Source organism: Saimiri boliviensis, chromosome 4 (assembly GCF_048565385.1).
Source record: "Saimiri boliviensis isolate mSaiBol1 chromosome 4, mSaiBol1.pri, whole genome shotgun sequence".
In the NCBI taxonomy this organism is placed as follows: domain Eukaryota; kingdom Metazoa; phylum Chordata; class Mammalia; order Primates; family Cebidae; genus Saimiri; species Saimiri boliviensis.
Genome location: NC_133452.1, coordinates 81,203,150 through 81,223,848, shown reverse-complemented (window position 1 = coordinate 81,223,848; position 20,699 = coordinate 81,203,150). Strand labels below are relative to the sequence as shown.

General features: G+C 38.2%; 1 protein-coding gene across 2 annotated transcripts in view; it reads left to right on the top strand.

The window, feature by feature from the left end:
* Positions 1-20,699, top strand: part of CFAP206 (cilia and flagella associated protein 206) — a 93,047-nt gene that overhangs the window by 48,560 nt on the left and 23,788 nt on the right. For both annotated transcript variants that reach the window (XM_003922946.4, XM_010333809.3), the window contains 4 exons: positions 1,003-1,122; positions 3,136-3,334; positions 6,606-6,746; positions 11,122-11,315. In XM_003922946.4, the coding sequence (XP_003922995.4) occupies positions 1,003-1,122; positions 3,136-3,334; positions 6,606-6,746; positions 11,122-11,315 (654 nt within the window). The remainder of the gene's footprint in view (positions 1-1,002; positions 1,123-3,135; positions 3,335-6,605; positions 6,747-11,121; positions 11,316-20,699) is intronic.

Genomic DNA, 20,699 nt, shown 5'->3' with positions numbered 1-20,699 from the left:
CCCAAAATGCTGGGATTACAGGCGTGAGCCATTGAACCTGGCTGATACTTTAACTTATTATGTGTGATCATTGAAACCCAACAAGTAGTTCAAGTATGCTTACATAAATGCAGTCAAATAAAGGCCTAAAGATCACCCTAAAATTGAAGGCATGAAAACAAAGCTGAAAACTTTGTGTTTCTTCATCTTTCATTTACATGGCTAGATATCTATCAGGACCTTACTATAGAAAATATACAGTTAATATATGTACTTTCTCCAGAAGATAATGAAGTTTCAGAAAGTACAGAAGGTATCAAGATCCATAGTTTGCTTCATCAAATGCTTTTCTAGTTCATTTCAGTTCTGCATTCATAGTAAGCAAGTCTTTAACCCTAGCAAATTCCTTTGATCCTTTCAAATCAAGAAAACAATATTATACTATCTTGTGAGTCATTTCAGTGATGAACTTTATATGACAGGGTCTTCAAAAATATCCCCTGATTCAGTACAGGGATTCTGGTCATCCCCTAAACCATGTATCATATCATACATCACAAAGTGAGATCTCACTAGCCTGCCGACCTGCAGTGCCCTGCTGGCTCACTCCTAACAGGTTTTTCTCAATGTGATTTTATTAAATCTTGTTATCAACATAGTTTTCAGAGGAATGCCTAATTAATTTTATCATTGAGGAATAGGAAAATAACAGCTATATAAAAATGGATTCTTGAGGATTCATTTCTCAAGAACACAATTATATTTAAATCTAAGAATACCTGTATACATTTTTAAAAAGTATATCCATTGTATTTCAAAAGATTCATCCATCTCACAAATATCTTGTAAGCACCATACATATGCTGGTACTGTTCTAGGGGCTAAGGATACCTGGGAGAACAGACTTCCGGCTGTCATTGAGCATCCCTTCAGAGGATGTAGGAAGCAGGCATGGTCTGAAATACATATGATTTTTATAGTAGAATTATAAAGATATTAATGCAAATTATGTTGTTTTCACAGTCAGACATAATTACTGGTGCTCAAGAAGTGGAAATGATGACAAAACAGTTAGGAGCCCATCTGGAACAACTAAAAATGACTGTAAAATCAAAGACAGCCGTCCCAACATCACAAGTCTTTGTAAGTGTTTGTCATAAACTTTTACCTTAAGGGTAAATTTCCTGTTGAGCCCTATAATATTGGATTGCAAGTCATTATAATTATATTTAATTTCTAAAAATATAATGTTTTATATAAGTTGATCCTGTTCTTTATGGTTATTTTCTTACTACAAAATAGTGTGCTTTAAGTTGGATGAGAGAATTCCCCTACATAAGCAACTGCTACTAAAGGAACTGCAGCTGTATAGTATGATAACCATATCTGTATTGGCTGTGACAACAGAAATAATCATAGTACTAGGTTGAAAATGTATTCATAGGAGCAGGTCAGAAGTTGGCTCCAGTACAAGAGATGATATAACTTGTGACCTTCCTGAAAAGACAGATAATAATCATTTTGTTCACCAGGCCTGCACTTATATTGACTTTGTCATTATCTGCACCATTTTATGGACAAACCTGGCAAACCTTAACTGGAAAAGGAGGTATAAAATGTACATGCAGTATTATTATTATTATTTATTTTTTTTTTTTTTGAGATGGAGTTTCACTCTTGTTACCCAGGCTGGAGTGCAATGGCGCGATTTCGGCTCACCGAAACCTCCGCCTCCTGGGTTGAGGCAATTCTCCTGCCTCAGCCTCCTGAGTAGCTAGGATTACAGGCACGTGCCACCATACCCAGCTGATTTTTTGTATTTTTAGTAGAGACGGGGTTTCACCATGTTGACCAGGATGGTCTCTTATCTCTTGACCTCGTGATCCACCCGCCTCGGACTCCCAAAGTGCTGTGATTACAGACGTGAGCCACCGCGCCCGGCCACATGCAGTATTATTACAGAGGATATGAGGCTGTGATAACTCTCTGCAGTCATGCACAGTATTTAGTTTACCAAGAAACAAAAGGCCAAATTGTTTGGCTTACATGTGGGGCCTTGTTGATTTTTCATGTGTTCTGTAAGTCAATGACCTTTAATATGAATAAGAAACATATCTCAGTGGCCTAAAATCTTTAACTTGCAGCTCACAAAACATGCCATAAGATATATCTCTGTACTTTCCAGGTTCTTTTGAGCGATGATTGGGCCAGATAAATCTAATTACAATGAGTCATATTTAGCTTTTTAATTTTACTTTCTTAATATTGTTATATTTTATTAGATGATCAGTCAGGAAAACAAACACAAAAATGGTCTTCAGGCCGGGCATGGTGGCTCACGCCTGTAATCCAAGCACTTTGGAGGCCAAGGTGGATGGATCACCTGAGGTCGCGAGTTCAAGACCACTTTTCTATGTTGACATCTTATCCACTTTTCTGTGTTGCCATCTTGTTCCACTCCTCTTGTTTTTTTCTTTTCTTTTTTTTTTTTTTTTTGATGTAGTTTTGTTCTTGTTGGCCAGGCTGGAGTGCAATGGCACGATCTCAGCTCCCTGCAACCTCCATCTCCCAGCTTCAAGCAGTTCTCCTGCCTCAGCCTCCCAAGTAGCTGGGATTACAGACACATGCCACCATGCCTGAGTGATTTTGTATTTTTAGTAGAGGCAGAGTTTTGCCATGTTGGCCAGGCTAGTCTTGAACTCCTAACCTCAGGTGATCTGCCCACCTCAGCCTCCCAAAGTGCTGGGATTACAGGCGTGAGCCACTGCCTCGGGTCCTATTTTTTTTTTTAAGAGATTTTTCCCTTGGTTTTTTGAGATGAAGAGTCCATAATCTTTCTTAGGTGATCACATGTATTTGGCTTTTTAAAGAAAATTAACTTTATAATAATCATACCAAAATAAAATGCCTTGAAATAAAATGCAAGTTTATTTTCTCATAATTTATTTCTCATAATGCAAGTTTATTTTCCAGGTATATCATAATTTATGAGTTAAATTTCTATCTAAAATCTATTATCTAAATTCATATGACTTTCACTTAGGGAGAATTAACTAACTTCTTTACAAATAACAACTGTATTTATCTTAAAGAAGACAGTGGTTTATAATTTTATTACACAGTTACATTTTGAACATTTTTTTTCCTCTTTCTTAGCCTGTCTTCATTGCACTTTCCACTCTGTGGACCAGCTTCCAAGATGAAACTGTTATAGTTGGTGTCCTCAGTAATTTATTCACTCACCTTCAGCCATTCCTGGATGCTCACGAACTATTCTTTCCTGAGAGAGTAATACAACATTATCTCAGTGGAGTTACTGTGAAAACTGATATGTGTAGAATGAAAGAACACATGGGTAATGAAAATCATCCATTATTTCCTGTTCTTTTTAAAATTGCCTCTAGAACAAAGTCACTCTTTTGTTCTAAAATTTTTATGTTATATTTTTCTGGTAAAGCATTAAACATTTCTCTTGATTGTAAAGTACTAATGAGGGGTCAGTGCAGTGGCTCATGTGTATAATCCCAGCACTTTGGGAGGCCGAGGCGGGTGGATCACCTGAGGCCAGAAGTTTGAGGCCAACCTGGCCAACATGGCAAAACTCCATCTTTACTAAAAATACTAATATTAGTCGGGCATGGTGGTGTGCTCCTGTAATCCTAGCTACTCAGGAGGCTGAGGCAGGAGAATCACTTGAACTGAGGAGGCAGAGGTTGCAGTGAGCTGGGATCGTACTACCGCACTCCAGCCTGGGTGATAGAATGAGACTCCATCCCTCCGCCTTCCAAAAAAAGCACTAATGTTCATGAGAGGACGTGTGGAAAACAAACTATGTAATGTGAATAGCAGTAACCATTCCTACATTTCTAGTGTTATCATTCATGTTTTGGTTAACAATGATTTTTTGTGCAGATGCAGTTTTATTGCAGTCCTAGTGATTCTTATTATTGATTTGTTGGAGAAAAGAATATTATTCCTTGCTATTTTGTTGCAAATAGAGCTCAGTTTCTTTAGAATGTTATTTGTTAGGTATCTACCTCAGATTCAAGTTGAGAATTTACAAACCAATAAATGTTATCCCTGTAAAATTAATTGAGTTTATTTAGGCCCTTTTTGATAGTTTTTTTAGTCGAAGTGAGAAGCTTGTGTTCCTGGTAAATAGTTTTATGAATATGTATAGTTGTAAAGGCATACTTATTGTCAGTGTAACTGTTGATGTGTTTATTTCTATTTTATTGGAGGGCCTGAGTGATAGTAATTAACTTAGTGTTTTGTGCTGAAGTTTTGGCCAGCAGGGCCTGGGCCTACATGTCTGTTTTAGTGGTGACAGCCACTCTAGTAACTGAGCGAGTTAGAAGGAAAGTGGCACGCTCTGAGTTACAAATTAAGAGTCCTTTATGAATTAGCCAGCAACCAAGAGACGGCTACCGCTCAAAATTCTCTTGGCCCGGTGGAAGGGGCCTGATTATCTTTTATACCTTGATTGAGGTAGGGGAGGGGAGTACCTAGCTGAAGCGGAATTTTACAGAAGCAGAAATGCAGGTTAGAGGAAGAAGCTGCAGGCACAGGTGGTTTCCATACAATTACCAAGTGGGGGAACAATTCAGTCTCCTTCTACACAATGATCAAAGGGACACTTTTTTCTTACAATAGCAGTGGGTAGGTATACCAGGCAGGAAGCAGTTACAGTGGTTACAAGTGTTAAGAATGGTACCTTCAATGCTTCTAAGTGCAGCACGACCCAGTTACGCACCCGAAGGGGCTGTGGTAAGGAGGGGGAAGCCAGGTTGCAGTTTAGAGCTAAAATGGAGTCAGTTTTGCTAGCCCAGGGTAGGTTATTACATTATCCCTTTAAATTAATTGAGCTTTTTTAGGCCTTTGGAAGATGCATTGATTCTTACAGAAAGAAAATTTTTATCAATAAACTTTTAACCATTTTAGACTCTTCTATCTTAGCTAAAGACAATTTAACATTTATAAAGAATGCCACAAAGGATCCTGAGACTTGAGATGTTGTTGTTGCCTTTAAGAGAGAGTTGTTCTGGAAAATGAAAATAATTTACTCTATGATTTTTCTTTTCAAATTCTATTTTTGTAAGGATGGAAAATAGCAGTGATTTCTTAAACTATTAGAATATATAAAAAGTGAAAACTAAATCAGAATCTAAAAAGTATCAGTTCAAGGTTTTTATTACTCATTTCATTAAAACAGCAAATCTAAGCAAATATTAAATGAGATCAAAAAGTTAAAGTAGCTTCAACCGTGAATATCAAGTTAACCATATTGGCGAGACTGTTTACCTGCAACTTCCTAGATTTAGATGTGTCATTTTCTATCATATGTCAGAACATTTTTTTGAGACAGAGTCTCACTTTAGTTGCCCAGGCTGGAGTGCAATGGCGCAATCTTGGCTCACCACAGCCTCTGTCTCCTGGGTTCAAGCGATCCTCCTGCCTGAGCCTCCCAAGTAGCTTGGATTATAGGCATGAGCCACCAAGCCTGGCTAATTTGGTATTTTTAGTAGAGATGTGGTTTCACCACGTTGCTCAGGCTGGTCTCAAACTCTTGACCTCAGGTGATCCACCTGCGTCGGCCTACCATTGTACTGGGATTATAGGCATGAGCCACCATACCTGGCACATCAGAACTTTTTATTCACCTGAACACTATTAAATTACTGCTCCAGTGAATTGAGTGATCCAGTGTTCTCCTAAAAGAATTTCATTGACACCTGCCACATATTGTCATTGTTAGAGGCTTTTAGGCATATCAGGAAAAAAGAGAGATGATTTATTTTCTGTAAATTATGCATTTACTTTTAGTGGTTAGCCACAAGATCATTTGTGGTGCCTGCTTTTTGGGTTTAGAATCAGGCATAGAAGTGTAGGTGGGATTGTGAAAGCTAAGAAACTTTTGGAACAATATTTTATAAATATGTGGTATTATTTGTGTAAAAATTATTCAGTTTGCTTATCAAATGTAAATAGGTAAGCTAACCAACAGTAGGAAGAATTTAAAAAAATACAAAGAACAAAAATTACACACCTTGTTATTAAAATCAAGTAACAGACATTTTTTTGACTGTCTTTGCTCAGAACCTTCTGTTGTCTCAAGAAACAGTAGTCCTGGTTTATAAGCATCATATGAAACACATTTTGCCACCTAGTATATTATTAAGAACAGCACTATATTGAATCAGGTCAATCTATGTATGTCTGTCTGGGTCACCTAGCAGCCAGTTGATTCTGCTCAATTCCTTGGGTTATTTACTTGGCAGCAGCAGGAAGCATCACACACTCTTTTGGAAGTACCCCAGTCAGCTTTTCTCTCAGCAGCAATGCATGCTTGTCAGAAATGGCCTCTCCTTTCTATTCATTCTGGAGCAGAGTCCTACCTCCAAGTTTGCCCCAGAAACTTATGTGACATTATATGTCACTGAGGTCATTTGTACTTCTTTGCTTGAATAGACTTCCTCATAAGTCTGGTTTTGTGAATATCAAGTTTTTGTCAATTGGGAAAAGTACAAAAAAATAAAAAAGGTAATGTTTATGAGCTATTGCTGATTTATTTTGAAAATTTAACCTTCTCCCTGAATTAAAGCTTTTCTTGTTCTCTTTTATTTTAGAAGATAGAGTAAATGTGGCGGATTTCAGAAAACTAGAATGGCTTTTCCCAGAAACAACAGCAAATTTTGATAAACTGTTAATTCAGTATCGGGGATTTTGTGCTTACACGTTTGCTGCAACAGATGGTTTTCTCCTTCCAGGTATATCATTGGAAATAAGACTGCTCTCCTTTCCCCAATTTTTTCTTTATATGAAGTGCTGCCATTTCACTTGCGTATTCACTTTAAAAACTTTATGGAATCTAATGGTGACTAGCAAAGGAGCTACAAAGATGATCCAGACAAAGTCTTCGTTTTGGAGGTGCTCTGGTAGACTGACATAAGCAAGAAATTATACGTGATAAGTAATGGAAGGTGTATATATATTATGAAATATGGATGCTGTAGTACCATAGAAAGAGAATGACTCATATGCCAAATGAAGAATTCTAGAAATGTTACATGACATTGGCCAGATGTGGTGGCTCACGCCTGTAATCACAGCACTTTGGGAGACCGATGGGTGGATCACTTGAGGTCAGGATTGGAGAGCAGCCAGGCCAACGTGGTGAAACCCTGTCTTTACTAAAAATACAAAAATTATCCAGGTGTGGTGGCACGTACCCGTAGTCCAGCTACCCAGGAGACTAAGGCATGAGAATCACTTGAACCAGGGAGGCAGAGATTGCAGTGAGCAGAGATCACACCACTGCATTTCAGCTGGGCAACAAAGCAAGACTGCATGTCAAAAACAAAACAAAAAATGTTACACAACACTACTAAAAATATATTCCAAAGCAATTACCAAAAGAGCAATACTTATTTGACTGAGGTATTTGTTAAAAAATATTCTTTGTCGCCGGGCGCGGTGGCTCACGCCTGTAATCCCAGCACTTTGGGAGGCCGAGGCGGGTGGATCACGAGGTCAAGAGATCGAGACCATCCTGGTCAACATGGTGAAACCCCACCTCTACTAAAAATACAAAAATTAGCTGGGCATGGTGGCACACACCTGTAGTCCCAGCTACTAGGGAGGCTGAGGCAGGAGAATTGCTTGAACCCAGGAAGCAGAGGTTGCGGTGAGCCAAGATTGCGCCATTGCACTCCAGCCTGGGTAACAAGAGTGAAACTCCATCTCCAAAAAATATATATATATATTCTTTGTCACTTTGCAGTTGTATTTCACTGGCATAGATCAGGATTTCTCTGTTAGACCCCTATAACGAAGTGGCTAATAGTTTATCAAGTAAAATTTCTTTCTGGTATATATACTATTAGAGCTTCTCCAAAATAAATAATAATTTAGAGATAGAGATGAAATAAATTGTCATCCAAAAAGTGCTGTGTGAATTGTGAATAAAAAAAAGCATGCTAGGGCTAGAATGACAACAGTGTGACAAGATTGTGTCTTATTTATTTTACACCATTAACCTTATTTTCCTTCTTTCTTCATTATTTTTAAAAATTTGTTATGTCTCACTATTATTTTTTCATTAAAAATAATTATTGGGATTGTGTGTATACAGGCTAGAGAGAACACACAATTGGCTTATTCAAAAAATCTTACTACATTTTTGATAACAGAAATAACAAAATATTTACTGTGGGAAATTGAGTGAGTAATATACTGAGGCCCAATGAGGGTCACTAATACTGGGGAGAAAATAATCAAAAGCCATGCAGAAAAATGTAATGGAATGTAGATAGCTTCCATTTCTTTTCTTTCTTCTCCCTGTCTCCTTCCCTCCCTCGCTTCCCTCCTCTCCCTCCCCTCCCTCCCCCCTTCCCCTCCCCTCTCCTCCCCTCCCTCCCTCCCTCCTTTCCTTCCTTCCCTGTTTCACACAAATAAGAAGGGGGAAAAGAGAAATATGCATGTGGTTGAAAAAGCTATGGCTAGGGTTCAGAAAAGCCTGGTCTGTGTCCTTAGTAAACTAGGTAACCTTTTTGAAATCTCACACCTTCTGTGGACCTCAGTTTCCCCTCGGGAAAATGGAAAGGATCAACCAGGAGGTCTATATGGTCCCTTCCAGCTTCTCCCAACTATGGGTCTAAGAAAGAGGGTGAAGTAGAAAAGTAGAAGAGCTTGTGAGGCCATGAGTTTCAGATTCCTCTCTGAATAAGCAAATTCTGACTATTTCTGCTTACTACATGATTTCTACTTCATAATTTTTTGGGCAGCAGCAATCTGCATTACCTCAGATGAATTCTGTAGAACTTCCCTTCTTCCATGTGGGAGTGGAGACCACATGGCTTAAATCCCAGTGTAACACTGGGGCTTCCCAATGAGGGTCCTTTTCAGATGCCTTCGCTGACTTCATTGCCTACCCCGCTTTCTCTCATTTGCGCCACTCCAGTGGCACTGGCTTTCCTGCCGTTGTTGAACAATTGAAGCCGACTTTCACCTCAGAGCTTTTGCACTCTGCTAGGAAAGCTCTGCCTCCCAGGTCGCTACTGGCCTTGTGCCTTATTTTATTCAGCCTTCCCTGATCACCCAGAATATCAATTGCACACTTCTTCCTTTTACTATGTGTTTAACCTGCTTTGTTATTTTTTTATGTAGCACTTGTCACTCTGTTGCCTACAATATATTTGGATTTTTTGAGGGAAGGGAATTTGTTTTCTTCTGTAGCCTTAACACCAAGAACAAGGTCAATAACTGTTGGATAAATGAAAGAATAAATGAATAACACAGTGTTACTCTAATACAACTTCCACAAACTATGTGGATGTTTAATTATCTATAGTCTTATCTTTTTACAGTGGAAAATATTTGCTAACATGCAAATTTGCATTTTGGAAAAGCTGTTCCATTTTTGTAGTTCTTTTTTTTTTTTGAGACAGAGTTTTGCTCTTGTTACCCAGGCTGGAGTGCAATGGCGCGATCTCGGCTCACTGAAACCTCCGCCTCCTAGGTTCAGGCAATTCTCCTGCCTCAGCCTCCTGAGTAGCTGGGATTACAGGCACAGGCCACCATGCCCAGCTAATTTTTTGTATTTTAAGTAGAGACGGGGTTTCACCATGTTGACCAGGATGGTCTCTATCTCTTGACCTCGTGATCCACCCGCCTCAGCCTCCCAAAGTGTTGGGATTACAGGCATGAGCCACCGCGCCCGGCCCGTTTTTGTAGTTCTTACTGGATTATTTTAAAGACAGTCCTTGCAGCAGTTAGTTTAGTTTAAGTAGCTTTGAAAAATCTGCCAGATGAGTAAGTGGCTTTTCATAAAAGATTTTTTAAATTGTTATATCTGGATAGTGGAAAGTATTTTTACATAAAATACAATTTAAAATCATACTTTAACATAAAAAAATATATATAAAATTATGAATTTCACATACCACTCAATAAAATGTATAAATTAAAATGCTAGTTATAACATTTTAGCAAAATAAAAGCATAAGTGGTATGTTAAAAATGGAGTGGAAGGGGCCGGGCACAGTGGCTCACACCTGTAACCTATCACTTTGGGAGGCTGAGGTGAGGGGATCACCTGAGGTTAGGAGTTTGAGACTGCTATGGTCAAACCCCGTTTCTACTAAAAGTACAAAATTTAGCCAGGTGTGGTGTCATGTGCCTGTAGTCCCAGCTACTCAGGAGGCTGAGACAGGAGAATTGCTTGAACCTGGGAGGCAGAGGTTACAGTGAGCTGAGATCATGCTACTGCACTCTGGCCTCAGTGACAGAGTGAGACTTTGTCTCAAAAAAAAAAAAAAAAAGGAGTGGAAGGGCCAGGAGTGGTGGCTCGTGCCTGTAATCCTAGCATTTTGGGAGGCTGAGGTGAGAAGAGTGCTTGAGTCCAGGAGTTTGAGACCAGCCTGGGTGACATGGTGAATACCCATCTCTACAAAAAATACAAGAAAGATTAGCTAGGTTTGGTGGCACGTGCCTGTAGTCCCAGCTACCTGGGAGGCTAAGGCAGGAGGATCACTTGAGTCTGGGAGGTTGATGCTGCAGTTAGTTGAGATTGTGCCACTGCACTCTAGCCTGGGTGATAAGAGTGTGACATTGTCTCAAAAAAAAAAAAAAAAAAAAAAATGGAGTGGATGGGGAATAGCTCTGTGGGTATATTACAAACACAGAATAACAGTATTTCTTTTTCTTTCTTTCTTTCTTTCTTTCTTTCTTTCTTTCTTTCTTTCTTTCTTTCTCTCTCTCTCTCTTTTCTTTCTTTCTTTCTTTTTTTTTTTTTTTTTTTTGAGACAGAGTCTCGATTTGTTACCCAGGCTGGAGTGCAGTGGCATAATCTCAGCTCAGGGCAACCTCTGTCTCCCAGGTTCAAGCTATTCTCCTGCTCAGCCTCTTGAATAGCTGGAATTACATGTGCACACCACCATGCCTATCTAATTTTTGTATTTTTAGTAGAGACAGGGCTTCACCATGTTGGTCATGCTGGTCTCAAACTCCTGACCTCAGGTGGTCTGCCTGCTTTGGCCTCCCAAAGTGCTGGGATTACAGGTGTGAGCCACCATGCCCAGCCAGAATAACAATATTTCATAAGTGATCAAGACATTTCATATCTAATTCTTTTTTTATTTTCAGGAAACCCAGCAATTGGAATTTTAAAATATAAAGAAAAATATTACATATTCAGTAGTAAAGATGCTGCATACTCATTTGCAGAAAATCCTGAACATTATATTGATATAGTTAGAGAAAAGGCCAAAAAACATACAGAGTTAATTCAGCTATTGGAACTTCATCAACAGTTTGAAACACTTATTCCATATTCTCAGGTAAGCAGGGTCAAGATTTTATGACTTTATGACATTTAAAAGTATAGTTAATTTAAAAATTATATTTTATTGTAGAATTCTTCCCAATTCCAGGAAGAGAAAGGGAGTCAGATGAGGATCTTTATATAGGCTGTGTGAAATGGATTCACATCTGAAGATGGAAACTAACGGAATCCGTAAAGAATAATGAAAATAGGATATGGAGTCAAATTGATGAATTAGCAAATGGGAAAAATCTGAATGAGAAAGACTTCATTTACTTATAAATAATTGAAGTTGCAGTATATTTTTTTATCTAAAATCAGAGGAGCTCAACACAGATAATAACTTAGAGCTGCAAAACAGTTTAACAGGTTTAAATTGTAGTAGACTGAAAGGCCACAGAATGGATTTCAAGGTGCGTTTCCTGTATGTCTGTGTCTAGTGATTCATTCATCTTATTTTATAATCCACTTACTGTCTGCCAGTAATTATTCTTGGCATAGGGGATTTAGTGAAACAAAACAGATAAAAATATCTGCCTGTTTGGAACTCACAGTTGAATACCATGTATTCTCATGTACTTCCTCTTTGTTTCTCATTTTCATTGTTCATCTCTTTTTTTGTTCTTTGTAGAGACAAGGTCTCACTCTGTTACCCAGGAGTGTAGAGCAGTGGCACAATCAGCTCACCGTAGCCTCCCAACTCCTGGGTTCAAGGGATCCTCTTGCCTCAGCCTCCCAAGTAGCTGAGACTACAGGCGAATGTCACCATGCCTGGCTAATTTTTAAATTTTTTTCTTTTTTGTAGAGATAGGGTCTTGCCATGTTGCCCAGGCTGGTCCCAAACTTGTGGCCTCAAGTCATCCTCCTGCCTTGGCATTCCAAAGTGTTGGGATTGTAGGCGTGAGCTGCCATGCTCAGCCTGTTCTTCATCTCTTAAGTGGTCTTTCTGTCTCTCCTCTCTCTTTTAAACTCACTCAATTGAAAACATTTTTAAATACATGGTTTAAAATGTCTTTTGTTTACATTTTTTTTTGTTTGTTTTGAGATGGAGTCTCGCTCTGTCGCCCAGGCTGGAGTGCGGTGGTGAGATCTCGGCTCACTGCAACCTCCACCTCCTGAGTTCAAGGGATTCTCCTGCCTCAGCCTCCTGAATAGCTGGAACTACAGGCACACACCACCATCCTGACCAACTGTTTGGTTTTTTGTAGTTTTAGTAGAGATGGGGTTTCATCATGTTATCCAGGATGGTCTCAATCTCCTGACCTGATCCACCCCTCTCAGCATCCCAAAGTGCTGGGATTACAGGTGTAAACCACGGCGCCCAGCCTTTTTTTTTTTTTAAAGGAAGTCTCGCTGTATTGCCCAGTCTAGGGAGCAGTGGCAGGATCTTAATTCACTGCAACTTCCACCTCCCAGGTTCAAGCAATTTTCCGGTCAGCCTCTTAAATAGCTGGGATTACAGGCACACACCATCACGCCTGGCTAATTTTTGTATTTTTAGTAGAGACGGGATTTCACCATATTGGTCAGGCTGGTCTCGAACTCTGACCTCAGGTGATCCACCTGCCTCAGCCTCCCAAAGTGTGAGTCACCACGTAAGCTACCATGCCCGGCCTTGTTTGCTATTTTTATCAACATTTTAACTATGAAGCAGGTGGCCTTTGTGTCACTGACCTGGCCAGCAGTGGTTCAAGCGGTAATGAGTAAAAGGTCTGTTGGGCTAGTGACAGTAGAGCACAGAAGATGTTCTGGACACATGGGTTAGGAAGATCAGAAACTAAGGACTGACTCATCTGAGTGGGGTGGGGGAGGTATGGCAGTCAGGACCATGGACAGCTCAGGTGGCGCTGTTACTCTGACATCGTGATGTCTGTTGATATGGCACTCAAGCTCGCCTTTCCAATGAAGCTATTCTGCAGAGCCTTCTAGGTTCTTCCTGTTGTGATGAGAGATTAGTATTGTCTACAGTGTCTTTCTGTATGTGAGCCAAATAGTAGGTAGGCCCATAATTTTTGTTTCCCCGGAAAGGTTACTCTGAAAATGTACCAATTCAGCTTCATCATGAGGCTTGTCAGTTACCCATAATCCTGTGAGGAGTTGTTAATACCTCAGTTTGTAATATTTGCCAATTTGATGAATTTAAAATGGTACTTATTCGTGTTTTATTGTACATTTTTCTGACAGTGAAGTTCATCTCTTATCTGTTCAGATTTCCCCTTCTGTGCATTGCCTATTTATAACTTTTGCCAGTTTTTTTTTTTCCATTCCACTCTTTCTGTTTTTAAGTTGCTGATTGGCAGTTCCTTGTCTATTCTAAATATTAATCCTTTATAAGTTATAAAAGTTGCAAATGTCTTTTCCCAGCCTGGTACCTCTCTGTTAACTTTGTAAGTTGAGTCCTTCATTGAAGACACATCTTTAATTTTGATGTAGTCATATCTATTACATTTTTTCCTTTAAAGATTGTACTTTTAAAAAATCTTATTTTAGAAATTTTCTGTCTTAAGATTATTCTTTTACACTTTCTTTTTATTTATTTATTTTTTTGAGACAGAGGCTCACTCTGTAGTCCAGGCTGGAGTGCAATTGCATGAACATGGATCACTACAGCGTTGACCTCCTGGGCTCAAGCAATCCCCTTGTCTTGGGCTTCTGTGTACCTGAGGTGACAGACATGCACCACCATGCCTACCTAATTTTTTTTTTAAGTTTTTGTGGAGATGGGGCCTCACTTTGTTGCTCAGGCTGGTCTTGAACTCCTAGGTTTAAGCAGTCCTCCTACCCCTCGGCCTCCCAAAGTGCTGGGATTATAGGTGTGAGCCACCACATCCAGCCCATATTCTTATTTTTAAATTATCAATCTAATAACAGATACTCCCTAAAAGAAAATGACATTTATTCAGGAATAGGCACTGCAATGGGAATACACTTGCCGTAGTAAATCATGTATCTATTCAGGAAGGTAAAGAAAGAAAAAGGCCATTAAAGGAAAAATTAGGAGGATTACATAATTGTTTAAGATAATTATCCTTGGCTTGATTGAACAGGCAGTTGGTAGGCAGATGTCCTCACAGAAATATTTTTTCTGTGTAAGATTGTGGTGACCTTTCTACAATATTGTGTTTTTTGGAGAGTCTCTTGTGATAATTTTTATCAGAGGTTTGCCGTGAGAACCCTTCCTTTATGGCCATCCCTGGCTCTATTTGTCTGAGTTTTTAACACAAGCTACACAATTTTGATTCTGACAACTTTCACACAACTTATTTTTTTACATTTAGATCTTTAGTCTATTTGGAGATAATAAAGGATTCTAACAGTATTTTTCTTCATGTGGTAAGCCAGTTTTCTTAACATTATTTACTAAATGATGTAAATGTATATCCCACAAAATATGATGCATCTCTATTAACTTTCGTATGAAATAGGTTTGTTTCTAGGCTTTCTATTCTGTTGCATTGGTCTATTTATCATCTCTATGCTGATACCACACTGGTTTCATTACTATTGCTTTCTAATATATTTTATTATCTGATAAAGAAGCTCTCTTCCTTGACTTTTAGCTTTCAAAATTTTCCATGAAGTTTCTTAATAAATTTGCTAAGTTTCCCCCAAAAAATCTTACTGGAATTTTAACTGGAATTGTATTAAACTAATGAGATAATTTGTAGGGGAATTCATATATTTATTATATTGGATTGTCCCATCAATGAAAATACCATTTGCCTGGTGTTTTTTCCTATAGTAGTTTTGTTAATTATGCCTTAATAAAACTTGATGGATTTAGCTGTATTTTAGCCTCTACCCATTTCTAAAATAGTAGTTGAGTTTTTGCCATTTGTGTATGTGTTCCTAAGTAATATATTTCTATGAAATGACCTCATTTTGTCCAATTTTTTATTTGATTTTTTTATTAATTGATTTCTCTTTATCTTAGTGATTTTGCAGGAAGTGCTTTTCAAAATTATATTTTGGATATGAATTCCTTGTTAAATATATGTTTTGAAGATATGTTTTCTCAGTTTATGGCTTATGTTTTCATACTTTTTGTGGTATCTCTTGATGAACAGGTCTTTCGTTTTAATGTGTAATTTGTCATTATTTTTTTCTTGATGCCTTAAGAAGTTCTTATGTATCCTGAGATCACAAAAATATTCTTATCTTTTTTTAAAAGGCATGTTTTATCTATTATATAGAGTCTTTAGTCCACGTGGATTTTATTTTTGCTTGTGGTGGGAGGTAAAGATCCAATTTTAATGTTTTCCCATTTGTAGTGAAAGTGTTGTAGACTGTTAACAGTCTCTCCTTTCCCCACTGATCTACAGTGTCTTATCAATAACCACAGGCTTGTTTTTATACTCTCTATTATGTTCAGTTATTCAGTTTTTAAAAAATTCCTGTACTGATACCTTCAGTAGCTTTATAAGTCTTGGTATCTGGTAGAGTAAGTTTTCACATTTTTTATTCTCTAAAAAGTCTTGGCTGTACATAATGAAGTTCCATTAAAAACCCTTGAAGGGATTTTTGAAATTGCCTTGTATATGTAGATTAGTAAGAGAAGAATGACATTTTTGCAACATTGAGTCTCCCTATCCAAAGCATCAATGTAGTTTTATAATACTTCCTATGAAAGAATTGCACATTTTTTGGTTATATTTATTTGTAAGGACTTTATAATTTTTATTGCTATTTTAAAGCTGTTGATACTTAGGATTGAATTTAGTTCATTGTTGCTTATATTATGGAAATATGGTTAATTTCTGCATATTGATTTTATCTTCAGCAAGCTTAATACACTCCCTTACTAATTCTAATAATTGATATTTGAGAGCCTATTGACATTTAGAGTCTATTAGGTTTTTTTTTTTTAATGTGGGCCATCATAATGTATGCAAATAATAATTGTTTCCCCTAGACTTCGTATTTTTTTTTAACATTATGCTTTATTACAGGAGGTGAATGTTATTGTAGGGTGGGGGCATCACGGTAAGGAAAGAAATCAGGGCTGCAAACGCAGGCACCAATAATGTTAAAATCGTAATATGCAAAATGCATAATTGCAATCATTTTCTTAAGACTCAACTCATAGATGGAAAAATTTAATTGCTATTGCAGAAAGAAATAGAAACTTGTTTTGAAAACATTAGTAGAGAATATCTAGAAAATGGAGGTAATAGGGTGTAAAATTCTGGCAGCAATTTAATGTCCTCAGTGGTAAGGCTGAGGCCAGCAGCTAATGAGGATAAAAGTTCTGTGGGGAATTTTGGATGGTACTTGGGGAAATATTACACTATGCATAAACCAAGCTGAATTGCTTTCACAAGTGTTACAAAGTTTTACATAGTAAAAGGTTGGTTGGTTGGTTTGCTTTTTCTACAAGCACTCCATTTTTACAGCAAGAGTGGTATAGAATACTTAAACAAGGAAGACGGTATCCATGGAAGATATAGTATCTAGCTCCTTGGTATACTAATGCATACAGTTCAAAATGATTAAACTGTAGTACATCTGGGTCTTTTTACAACGACAAGGTGATGATTCTGGAAAGCATGGGCCTGGGGTATTAATCTCTAGAAAGCACCCACCTCCCTTCTATGTGTTTTCTAATTTTGCATTTTTTTTTTCATTTTTCTTAATCAGCTCTGCTGTTGGCTGCTTCTTAGCAAAACTGGTAAAAACAAAACTGTAATCACTGAACATAGTACTGTGGCAATCAGGACATTTAAAACCTTCCATTTTCTAGGGGCAAAGAAAGTAGTGTGTGACATTTAAAACTCTGATTTACAAGCAAAGTGGTAAAATTATTTCCTGCACGAAAGACTTCTACAACTTTCCTCATCAGGTCATCATAGAAGGTCTGATTTAAGGTTGTTTTAAAGCTGAAGTAAAAAATTCTGTTTCTAGAGTGATTAGTCCAGTAAATTTCATTTGATTTTATTCCATCGATTAAATACCCACAAGGATTTAACAGTGTGGCAGAACCTGGTATTAGGTCACTATTTCCACTCTCATGAATGACGTCTTTTGTAGTGATACCATCTTTCATGTATGATTGATTCATAACTGCTTGGGCAAGGTTACTCTCAGAATTTCCAGGGTTTAATCTGTTTGCTTGCCAGATTCTCTAGGAAATCCAAAGCATATACAAGTAGCAACAGTCAGAATTCACACATTCCATACAATATGCTGTTCCACTTGGGAAAATTACATTAAGAAACTACTTCTGGGCCGGGTGTGGTGGCTCACGCCTGTAATCCCAGCACTTTGGGAGGCCAAGGCAGGTGGATTATCTGAGGTCAGGAGTTGAGACCAGTCTGACCAACATGGTGAAACCCCGTCTCAAAATAAATAAATAAATATTAAAAATTAAAAAAGAAACAACTTCTTCTTGGAAATTCTGGTGTGGGTACACTTGGTGAGAAGGCTTCATGAAATTTCAGGCGAATAAGAGAAGCTTTTCATTGAGCCAAATCTACTGTGATCCCTAACAAGCTTCGACAGGGGAACCAGGGCTTTCGGCAAAAGTTGGTCCCATATGTCTTCCAAATAAAATGTCTCTTGGAGATAAACGTGCTATTGTCACTGAGTTCATAAGCTACCTGAATGTCAGTTTTTGTCATACTTGTGATGGAACATTGCAGATCCTTAAAAAATATGTAACCATCAGATCTTGGAGTGGTGCAAAGATCTCCAGATTTTTGGTTTGCATCGGGTTGCTGCCAGGAGAACCAAACTTCCAGCAGCTTCTAGGTCCCATTGAAAAAATGTGCAACTTCCATTATCATGAGACTAGAGAACAATCAACAACCACAGTAAATCAACTAAATGAAATACCTTTTTCTTCTGCTGCTGCCAATTGTTCTGGATGTAATACTTATATTCCAGTTCCTTTTTCTGCTATAATTTTATATTTATGTTTTTTAAGGATTAAAAACTCTTCCTCACTTACTCCTTCCTTCCTTGCTTCCTTGCTTGCTTCCTTCCTTCCTTCCTTCCTTCCTTCCTTCCTTCCTTCCTTCCTTCCTTCCTTCCTCTCTCTCTTTCTCAAGAAGTAAAAGTTGAACTTGAGACTGGAAATAGAGGTAGATACAGTTCTGTTGTAGTCTCTTATTTCACCATTAAAGTAGAGTGAGCACTAGCTGAAGTTGCAGTCCGTACTGTGTAAGACTGTAGATGTCATTATATTCTTCACTTTTGTCTTTTCTTACTAACATTGACAAGCAACCTTAGTATAATATTAAATAGTAGTAGTGAAAGTCGGCACTTTTGTCTTCTTATCCCCCAAAAGAATATTTTTGATTTTCTAAATTCTTTTTTTTTTTTTTTTTTTTTTTTGAGACGGAGTTTCGCCCTTGTTACCCAGGCTGAAGTGCAATGGCGCGATCTCGGCTCACCGCAACCTCCGCCTCCTGGGCTCAGGCAATTCTCCTGCCTCAGCCTCCTGAGTAGCTGGGATTACAGGCACGTGCCACCATGCCCAGCTAATTTTTTGCACTTTTAATAGAGACGGGGTTTCACCATGTTGACCAGGATGGTCTCGATCTCTTGACCTCGTGATCCACCCGCCTCAGCCTCCCAAAGTTCTGGGATTACAGGCTTGAGCCACCTCTAAATTCTTTTATTTTTAAATTATACTTTAAGTTCTGCGGTACATGTACAAAATGTGCAAGTTTGTTGCATAGGTATACACATGCTGTAGTGTTTTGCTGCATCTATCACCACATCATCTACATTAGGTATTTCTCCTAATGCTATCCCTCTGCTATACCCCCACCCCCTGTTATCTCTCCCCTAGCCCGCCATCCCTTGACAGGCCCTGGTGTGTGATGTTCCCCTTCCTGTGTCCTTGACAGGCCCTGGTGTGTGATGTTCCCCTTCCTGTGTCCATGTGTTCTCATTGTTCAGCACCCACTTATGAGTGAGAACATGCGGTGTTTGGTTTTCTGTTCCTGCGTCAGTTTGCTGAGAATGATAGTTTCCAGCTTTAACCATGTCTCTGCAAAGGACATGAACTCATCCTTTTTATGGCTGCATAGTATTCCATGGTGTATATGTGCCACATTTTCTTTATCTAGTCTATCATTGATGGGCATTTGGGTTGGTTCCAAGTCTTTGCTATGGTGGACGGTGCCACAACAAACATACGTGTGCATGTGTCATTATAATAAAATGATTTATAATCCTTTGGGTATATACTCAGTAATGGAATTGCTGGGTCAAATAGTATTTCTATTTCTAGATCCTTGAGGAATCGCCACATTATCTTCCACAATGGTTGAAATAATTTATACTCCCACCAACACTGTAAAAGCATTCCTATTTCTCCACATCCTCTCTAGCATCTGTTGTCTCCTGATTTTTTTAATGATCGCCATTTTAACTGGCATGAGATGGTATCTCAATGTGGTTTTGATTTGCATTTCTCTAATGACCAGTGATGATGAGTTTTTTTTCCTATGGTTGTTAGCTCCATAAATGTCTTCTTTTGAGAAGTGTCTGTTCATATCCTTCACCCACTTTTTGATGGGGTTGTTTTTTTCTTGTAAAATTGTTTAAGTTGTTTGTAGATTCTGGATATTAGCCCTTTGTCAGGTGGGCAGATTGCAAAAATATTTTTCCTTTCTGTTGGTTGCTGGTTCACTCTAATGATAGTTTCTTTTGCTGTGCAGAAGCTCTTAAGTTTAATTAGATCCCATTTGTCTATTTTGGCTTTTGTTGCCATTGCTTTTGGTGTTTTAGTCATGAAATTCTTGCCCATGTCTATGTCCTGAATGGTATTGCCTAGGTTTTCTTCTAGGTTTCTATAGTGTTAGGTCTTATGTTTAAATCTTTAATCCATTTGGAGTCAATTTTTGAATAAGGTGTAAGGAAATGATCCAGTTTCAGCTTTCTGCATATGGCTAGCCAGTTTTCCCAACACTATGTATTAAATAGGGAATCCCTTCCCCATTGCTTGTTTTTGTCAGGTTTGTCAAAGATCACATCTTTGTAGATGTGTGGCATTCTTTCTGAGGCCTCTGCTCTGTTCCATTGGTCTATATGTCTGTTTTGATACTGGTACCATGCTGTTTTGATTACTGTAGCCATGTAGTATAGTTTGAAGTCAGGTAGCGTGATGCCTTCAGCTTTTTGTTTGTTTGTTTTTGTTTGTTTGTTTGGTTTTCGCTTAGGATTGTCTTGGCTATGTGAGTTCTTTTTTGGTTCCATATGAAGTTTAAGGTGTTTTTTTCCAATTCTGTGAGCAAAGTCAATGGTAGCTTGATGGGGATAGCATTGAATCTATAAATTACTTTGGGCAGTATGGCCATTTTCATGATATCGATTCTTCCTAACCATGAGTGAATGTTTTTCCATCTGTTTGTGTCCTCTCCTATTTACAAAGAAGTGCTTCATAGTTCACCTT